This window comes from Anomalospiza imberbis, chromosome 22 (genome assembly GCF_031753505.1).
Source record: "Anomalospiza imberbis isolate Cuckoo-Finch-1a 21T00152 chromosome 22, ASM3175350v1, whole genome shotgun sequence".
In the NCBI taxonomy this organism is placed as follows: Eukaryota; Metazoa; Chordata; class Aves; order Passeriformes; family Viduidae; genus Anomalospiza; species Anomalospiza imberbis.
The window spans coordinates 8,749,883-8,758,956 of NC_089702.1; the positions used below are offsets into that span (position 1 = coordinate 8,749,883).

At 57.0% G+C, this 9,074-nt stretch overlaps 1 protein-coding gene across 1 annotated transcript; it reads right to left on the bottom strand.

The window, feature by feature from the left end:
- Positions 1-4,216: 4,216 nt before the first annotated feature.
- LOC137486701 (aquaporin-5-like) lies at positions 4,217-8,789 on the bottom strand. Its single transcript, XM_068212133.1, has 4 exons — positions 7,499-8,789; positions 6,046-6,207; positions 5,720-5,803; positions 4,217-4,975 (listed from the first exon to the last, which is right to left on the bottom strand). Exons 1-4 carry the CDS (start codon positions 7,859-7,861, stop codon positions 4,790-4,792), a joined length of 795 nt encoding a protein of 264 aa, XP_068068234.1. The 5' UTR covers positions 7,862-8,789; the 3' UTR covers positions 4,217-4,789.
- Between the last annotated feature and the right edge of the window lie 285 nt (positions 8,790-9,074).

Sequence of the window (9,074 nt, forward strand, 5' to 3'; positions counted from 1 at the left end):
GCCCCTTTGTTAGGCCAAGCTCAGGCCTGCAGGGCACCTTTATCTTCCCTTCTTATTACTCTTGATTTTTATTGATGCCATCACCAGCAGCCCTCAGAGGAGCCGCCTGGACTTTGTTTGGAGGGTGATTAAGAACAAACAGATCCTGGAAAGCCAAGGCAAAACCTTGAGCAAGAGGAAACTTGGCAGCGGGAAGAGCCGCGACGCCGCCAGCGCTGAACTGGAGTCCCCAGAGGCCAGGGAAGCAGGGAGGAACCTCCATTTCCATGGGGTGCTGAGCCTGAGCTTTGGGGAGGGTGGATGGAAACGGGAGAGGGGTTTTCCCTCAGGTGGAGCTGTTTTGGGGACGGTTTTCCTGGCCACCCGTGGACAATCCCAGCAGAGGGCAGCAGGAGATGCCCTCGGCACCCTTCGCTCCCCAGGGGTGCTGCTCCAGAGGAGCCAGGGCTTGGACCAGGGCAGGGGGACACCTGTCCCCTCCTGGTCCCCACCTTGGGACATCTGCTAAAAACTCCCAGCTGTTCTGGCTTGAAATAGGTTGTTTTGAGGCTGAAGGAGTTAGAACTTACTAGAGTTGAGTTGGGACTTATTAAAAGCTAAGTTGGGAGTCATTAAAGTTGTTGGGATTTATTAAAGAGGCAGTTTTTGGGCTGTAAGAGTTGGGACTTATTAAAGTTGGGAGTTATTAAAGAGACATTTGGGGGGCTGTGAGAGGTGTTTAGTGGGAACAGAAGCACCTTTGGGTCTCCTCTTGCCCTCCCTGCTCTCTGGACATCTCCGGCCCTTCGCCTCCTCAATGTCCTGGGTGTTTTTTGGGCAACTCTCACATTTCCATGAATTATGGTGCTGCCATGCACACACTGGGGTCTCAGTGCACTGTGGGGACCAGGCAGGGCACTGGTGGCACTGGCAGCACTGGGGGAGTGCCCAACCTGACCCCCAAATCCCTGTGAACTGAGCCAGGGAGCCAAACACAAATTCCAGGAGGTGCTGCTCAGGCAGAGGCAGCGTTCCTGGCTGGGGTGACAACAGGAAGGGTGGCTGTTGTCCCTTGGTGGCCTGGGAGCTGTTTCCTGGCTCCTAACAAGGGATCTCATGGCACAACAGGCTGGGTAGAGGCTGAGTAGGAGGAGGAAGGCTCTGGAGGAGGTGGGTGCTGGCACAGCCTGTGCCATGACTAATGCCAACACCCAGGCTGGGCTCTCCTCCTGGGGCACAGCTTGCTCCTCTCTGGGGGCATTTCAACCCTGGAAATGCTCTGGAAATGCTCTGGAAATGTCAGTATTTGCAGGCATAAAATTTCCTGGTGTGGAGCCTCGAGCTCTGTTCTGGGTTCTTTGTTCTGGGTTCTGTTCCGTATTCTGGGTTTCGTTCTCTGTTCCGTGTCGTCAGTTCTCTCCTCTGGCTCAGCTCCTTCGTGGTGCTCCTGAGCTTCTCTCTGCTTGCTCGGGGCTCTCCAGAGCAGTCCTGGAATTCCTCCTGGAGCAGGGAGGTGCTTCCTGGGCTGCTGGGATTTCCCAGCTGGGATTCAAGCCCCTCTGCGATGCTTTTCTCCCTCTCTGCGATTTCCCGGGTTGTTTTCTCCTCATCTTTCCAGCAAGGTGGGCTGAGCTCCCAGGTGAAACCAGGCTCTGTTCTCCAGGACCCAAGGATTCAAGCAAAGCATTCAGGGATGCAAAATAGTTGGGAGCAGGGAGCAGGGTGGAAGGGATGTGCCTCAGATGTGGAGCTCTGTCCCTGCTCCCTCCTGAACTGAGCCTCCTCACCCTCTGCAAGAAGCAAAACCAAAGAAGCTCCTGCATCCCACAGAAGAATCCTTAACTGGGCCATTTCCACTGAATTTTGCATCTTCTCATGGCCCTGGTTCCTTTCCCTGTCCAGAAAACCTGGAATTCAGGAAATTTAAATTATCTGGTGGAGATCTTTCTTAATTAGACTTAAATAGACCTGAAAGCCCTTAGATCTATAAAAGATGTGAAGTTTCCAGACTGTTTCAACCTGTGAAAATCATTGGGCTTGCCCTCCCTCCAGAAAAAAAAAAATCCAATTTTTAAAGCTGAGCAGTGATTACCTGAGGATGGAAAAGGTACTCAGGAGAGAGGAATTATCTGTGAAATCTTCTTAGAGCAGAGCAGCTGCTCGTGGGCATGTTCAGGGAATAACCCTTAATTAGAGCAAAACCACCCAGGAACGGTAATGAGGTGCCTTTGGAGTGGTTTCACCTAGCGAGAAACATTTAAATTAGGGTAAAAAAAGCTGGTAATAAAGTGTAATTCACCTTTTTATACCCCAAACGATGGTGGAGCTGTGTGGCTTAGGGAAGGGTGTGGGATGGGATGGGAACTCCTGTTTTAGGGAGAAGCAGGAAAACCAGCGCAGCACTGCAGGCAAGTCAGTGTGAACACACGGGTTTGTACCTGGCCTTGCTGTTTCTGCTGAAATAAAGGTGGATTTTTCCGTGAAAAGTCAATTTCTGCTCAGGGAGTGAGTGGGGCACTGCTGCCTCCCAGCCTTCCAATCTAATTAAAATTAGTCTGAAGAAGCTGGAATGTTAAAGAAACAATAATAATAAGTTCTCCATTGGTTTTCAAGTGCTGCTGTTGCCATTCCTGGACAGGTGAGGACAGGTGGGAGGCCCTCAGTCCTTTCCCAGCCCTGCCCTGGGCCCTGCCTTGGCCAGGTGAGGTCACGGGGTTTGCTGGATGTCAAAATTCAGTCTGGATTAAATTCACCTCCCTGCTTGGATCAAATCCTCAGGCCCAGGGAAGCTGGGTAGGGAAGGAGCTCTGGGCTCTGTTCCTGAGGGGTCCTGCTGGGCTCAGCTGCACATGCCCTGCCTTGGGGTCCCACTCACCCCAAATCCCCCTGGCAGTGTCCAAGCTGGGCTCAGGGCTGGGCCCTGGGTGGTTTTTGTGCTGACACAGAGCTGGAGCTGGAGGAGCCTCTGATTCATCCTGGGAGGGCTCACACCCAGCCCGGGCTCCTTCCCCTGCTGTTGATCACCTGGAGGGACTGGGGGGGCTGGGCACATCTGGGGGAGGCTGTGGTGGTCCCCAGTTCCCACTGGGGCTCCCCCATCCCTGCTCTGGTGTGGGGATGGTCGGGGTTCAGAGCTCCAGAATCAGGGGGATGGCCAAGATTCCCAATCTGGGGGGGCTGAATGCACCCTTTGGGTGCATCCTCAGGGTCCTGGGGCACAGGGGAAGCCCACTGTGGGGTGCAGGTTTTGGTGGGGCTGCCCTGCCCCAGCCCCTGAGAGGGGGTCTCTGGGATCTGCTTTCATCTCCCCAGGGCCGGTGTTTTTCCCATCCCCCATGGGAAGGTGGCCCAATATCCCTCAGCAGGGGAAACTGAGGTGTGGGGGGTCCTCAGCCCATCCCTGAAGACAGTTGGGGGTGGGTTGCAGGGTTTAATTTCCTGGCCTTGCTGCTGACCCAAGGGGGTCTTCTACCTCCCTTTGTCCTCCTACATGTCCCCAACCCCTTCTGGGGACAGCTGGGGGAGTGAAGGTGCTGCTCCCCAGGCTCAGCCGGGACTGCAGGTCAAGGAGGGCCAAAATGCAGGTGAGGCTGCCCATCCCCCCTGGCCAAGGCTGCAGGACCCTCCGGGCTGGGATGGGGGAACTCCCAGGGAAGAGTCTCCCACCTCCCTGGGGGTCCGTGGTGGGGACCTCCCTTGGCAGCAGAGCAGGGGCTGGATCTGGGGAGTGGGGCCAGGGTGGGTGTCCCTGTGCCCCAATGTCCCTGTGCCGGTGTCCCTGTGCCTGTGCCTTGGCCGGGAGCTGCTCTGGCAGAGGGTTGTGGTAGAACTGGAAGAGCAGGGCCAGAGCAGAAGGTCAGGTGAAGGTGTGGGTTTGGCACAGGTGAGGGGCTGGGGAGTTGTGGGTCACTTTTTGAGGGCACCCGTGGAGCTGTCTGGGAGAACTGGTACGGCCGGAGTGAAACTGGCCGTGTGGGAAGGGTTGGAAGCATTGGAAGGATCGCTCCTGCTCCTTCCAGCCCTGGGATGGACTCCCAGCTGCACCTGCTGCTTCTCCCCGCCCCAGCACAAGTGCCCACTTATCTGTCTCAGGATTGATGTTTTCCCCTCACAACCCACCAGTTCCCACAGGATTCGGGGTCTGAGCCCTTTCTATTTCCCTCACCCTTTGGGATGAGTTTGTGTCCAGCTCGATCCGTTCTCCCTCCTAAACTTTGAGACTTGAGCTGATTTGCACCCAGGATTTTTTTTTTTAACTTTCCTTTATTTGCAATAAATAATAAACTATAATACAAAGATCTCAACACAGAATCCAAAAAGTCTCATTCTTTGGGAATAAAAAGGACTCCCAGCACCAGGAAAGGTGAAAGAGCATCTACGAGCAGCCCCTGGGCTGGGGGTAGCTGCACCCCCCTGCCCTAAGCAGTTGTTCCCCTTCCCCCAGGGGCCCCCAGGTGTTCCCATACCTGGGCCAGGTGAGGTCCTGCAGGTGCCCCAGTGTGGGGTGTGGGCCCCTGCCACGGTGCAGAGCTGCACGGGGAGGGCAGGGATGGAGCCGAGCGTGCCAGGGCCTGGCCGAGGGGCTTTGTGGCTGGGGGGAAGCTGGAGAGGTTCTAGAGCTCATGCAGGGGTTCTTTACACAGACACAGAGCCCCCGGCCTTCCGGCACCCCACGGGGGCCTGGATGGGAAGGCTGTGGATGAAGAATCAGCAGCTGCAGCTGGGTGTGGTGGTTGCCTGGCTTTGGGGCACACATGAGCCCACGTGTGGGCCTTCCTCCCCTCCCTCGGCTTGGCTTTGTCAGCTGCTCTTACGGCGGGGTCAGCTCCATGGACTTCTTCCTCTCCTCCCGCTGCTCCTCCCACTCCTCCTCGGACTCGTAGGTGCCCTTGATGATGGCCACCCTGTCAGACATGTTCATGCAGTAGGGCACCAGGATGTAGAAGTAGAGCAGGGAGGCCAAGCAAGCCCCGAGGATGGGCCCGACCCAGAACACCTGGAAAGCAACAGGGATGTGGTGAGAGCAGCTCCCTGGGCTGCTGCTCCAGCTCCACTGATGGCACCACCATCCATCCCTGATCCACATCTCCTGCCACGCGGAGAGAGGAAAATACCTATTCAAGAGACTTCCTGGGCTGAAACCCCCTCAGCCTGCGCTCACTGAGGGCCAAACCTGCTCTGTAAGCCTGGAGCTGAGCTTGCTGGAAGTGCTGGGTGAGGGAAAGACCAAGCTGGGCTCCTCCATGGGCTTCCTTCCCCTCAGATGATGCACCAATGGTGCTCAGAGGGCACCACGGCTGATTTCTGTGCCTGGAAGTGTCCAAGGCCAAGTTGGATGGGGCTTGGAGCAAGCTGGGCCGGTGGAAAGTATCCCTGCCCATGGCATGGGGTGGAACTGGATGAGTTTTTAAGCTGTTCCCACCCAACCTACCCTGGGATGGGTTAATTTCTGTCCCTGGCTGGCTCTGTGCCAGGGCATTAACTGCTCCCGATGCATCAAGGGGCAAAACCTCCCTTGTTCTCCAGCCCCTTTTAATCCTTCCTGCCTGTGGTGGGCTCTGAACCCCCCCCAGCCCTGCCATTCCCATGGCAGTCCCTGGGCAAAACCTCCCTTGTTCTCCAGCCCCTTTTAATCCTTCCTGCCTGTGGTGGGCTCTGAAACCCCCCAGCCCTGCCATTCCCATGCCCTGTCCCCACGTGGCCCCCACCTGTCCCTGTCCCCAGTGCCACCAACACCCACCCAGTGCACGGGGCTGAACCTCCTGGTGACGACGGCGGGCCCGAAGGAGCGTGCAGGGTTCATGGAGCAGCCGGTGAAGTAAATCTGGAGGTGTGGAAAGAACCCTGGGTTAAGGAGCAGATCGGAGCCACCCTTTGGGAGCAGGGACTGAAGTGGCCCCTGTTCCTGGAACAGTGTCTCTGTTCCAGAGAGCTGGAGACGACTCCTCACCACGGAAGACCCCAAGATCTCCTGTGTTTGCTCGTCCTGAGCAGCTCCCTCAGGACTGACTGCATGAGGGCATTTTGGGAAGCTCTGTGCTCACAGGACCCTCCCCCTGGACTCACCCCCACCAGGTGGCCCACGGTGACGGAGAGGCCGATGGACAGTGCGGGGGAGCCGACGCCGCTGCGCCGGTTGTCTGTGGATGCGAAGATGCAGGCGGCCAGCTGGAAGGTGAGGATGATCTCCACCACCAGGGCCTGGCCTGGGGTTATGTTGTTGTTGAGCTGGAACCACGAGAGTGACAATAATTAACCCTCCCAGGGGCTTGGCATTGCCGGGAGGGCTCCCAGGTGCTTTGCTGGTAGGTTTGGGAGGGTGAAGTTGGAGAAGAAGCCCCCCAGGGCCCCTGCCCAGCCCCTTCTTGATCTCCCTACTCCTTCTCTGAAAGGAAAGAAATGTTCAATCTTTCTTTGCAATTCTCCAAAATCTGTGTCTCCCCTGAGCCTGTCCCTTTCCCGGGCTCTCCACATCTCTCTCCACATCCCTGTCTCCACAACAGTGAGTGCTTTCCTACCAAATCCCTTTTTTCCTGCATTCCTTTGATCCTTGCAGGCTCTTGTGCCCTGACTTGTGCCCTGTACTTTGTGGAGCACCTGCCCAGCAGGATGAGGAGCATCTGAGATGGGGTGGAGGGAGAGGGCTGGCATGAAGGTCATGGGCTGGGATGGGCTGTTGTGTCCCAGTGACGCTGCACAAAGCCCTGGGGACTCTCAGGGGAACTCGACCCCGCTGGACATGGAAAGGACAACATGACCTAATGCATCACAGCTCATTTTTTATCTAAATCTGGCTTGTTTGGGATGTGGAACCTATGGAATGAGAGGCATTGGAGCTCCTCATCCCAGTGACCGATCCCTCTGCAACGTCTGTGCTGCCCCCAGGGGTCCAGGCTGTCCGTGGCTGGAGCGGCAGCTCCACTGCTCTCATTTCAGATGTCCTCCCGCACTGCCCCGAGGGTTTCAGGCCGTGCTTCATTCCTGCTTATCTCAGAGGGTCCCGCTGTCCTCCCTCCTCCCCTGGGAGCAGCCCTGGCTGCTCGCAGCCCCTTGACACTGTCCTGCCCCTCGCTCCTTCTCCAGCTCTTCCCCACCACTCTCCCCATCCGCCTTTGTTCCCAGCTCCCCCAGCGCACTGGTTCCAGTGGGCTCCCGCTCCCCCTGCCCGTACTGGTCTGACTGGGCTCTGCTCCCTCCCTTCCTCCTGCTGCTGGCACGGCTCCTGTCCCGCGCTAATCTCCAGGTGGAGAGGCTGCGCTCGGGAACATCTCAATGGTGCGGGTGACTCACGGGGCCCTCAGGACAGAGGAAGCTCTCATTAAAGGAGGGAAAAACATCCCACTCGTCACTCGTACAATAAAGCCGTCATGTCAGAGCTCGGCTGCACTCCCATCCCATTCCCAGCCCGCTGTGCGTGCAGGACAGAGCGCTGAGGATCCCTCCTCACGGATCCTCCTCCCCGTGTCCATGCCAAAGGAAAGGCAAAGGAAGAGGGGAGCACCCCCGGGCAGGGACTCACCGCGTTGATGGCCAGGTTGCCGCGGGTGTTGGCAGGGGTGACGCCGTAGAGGATCCCAGCGCCGGCGATGGCCCCGACCAGCTGGGCCACGACGTAGAGCAGCGTGCGGAGCAGGGAGATCTGGTTGCCGACGAAGAAAGCGATGGTCACAGCGGGGTTGATGTGGGCGCCACTGATGTGGCCGAAGGCCTGCACCAAGGTGCCGATGGCCAGCCCGAAGGCCAGCGCGATCTGCAGGATGCTGGGCAGCGCCGACGGCCACTTCAGTGCCGAGCCCAGCCCAATGAAGACGAAGATGAGCGTGCAGAGGAACTCCACAAAGACGGCTCGAGCAAAGGCCAGGGTTAGTATTTCCTTCTTCATGGTGGGAGCAGGTGGAGAGCAGGCAGGGAGGAAGAAAGTTTAGGATTGCTCTGTGTCCGGTCTCTGATGTGTGCAGCCGGGTGTAGGGCCATGCCTATCTATATATGCAAGAGCAGCAGGAGCTGTGTTACAGGGTGGTGGGTGGAGCCAGGGGATTAGCCAGTCCTCCCCAATTACCATGTGAACCTGCAAAAGTTTCCACCTGAAAATGTGTTTGGAGCCTCTTGGTGAACCTGTGACTCAGATACTGGTGGTATTTCTCTCCTTTCCCTCTGCAAACAAAGAGCCCCTATAGGGTGTCTCTGTGGTCGTTAAATAACGAGGTTGCATAACGAGGCTGAGCTCCCTCCTCTGCTTTCTGCTTTTACTGCCTCTCGCCAGGCCAGGTCCTGGGTGTTTCACTAGCACAGGTGTAGTTAATATTTGCTCCCTCCCTTCCTTCCCTGTGCTTGCATACTCCTCCTGCTGGAAAACCCTTGTTGGGCTGGAGGAGCTCTGCTGGGGCTGGGCTCTGGGTGCGTTTGATTTCCATGGAACCTTGAAATGGAAAGGAAAATCAAACACCTGGAGCTTCTCCCAGGCTGTCAAGAGAGCTCAGCTCCACGAAACAAGTGGTTTGTGGTTGTCCAGGGAGCAGGGGAGAGTTTTGGGGAAACTTTGTCCATCTGGGGAGCTGTAGATGAGCTGGAGCTTCCCTGAGGTGCGTGGATAGAGTAATGGCATGGAGAGGGCTCCTGGTGCAGAGCCTGGCTGGGAACCCCTGCTTCCTTTCCGTTCTGCTGCTCCTTCCAGAGCACTGGAGCAATTGCTGGAATTGGGGTGTGCAGCTGGGAATGGTGTCTCCTCCCTGTCACCCTGTGCCCTTTCCTTTTCTTTCTGCCTTTCCACCTCTTGCTCAATGAGCAGTGATTTTGCTCCTGGCAATGCCAGCACCAAGCCACATGGACACAGGCTGTTTACACATCTCCTTTCATGTTTCTGGGGCGCTGCCCTCCATCCCAAACCCATCCACTGGCAGATGCTTGGCTGGCAGGGAGGGGCAGGGCAGGCTCTTGGGGCTGTGCACATGGAGCTGGTGGGGACGGAGGCTTTGGGGCGGAAAAGGTCTCGGGTGACACTTAACAAAGAATTCTTGGTTCTCTTATAGCCCTTGCAGCCTTGTGCCAGGATATTTTTTCAGATGGGTTTGGGTGCCAGACCTGCTCTCCTTGCT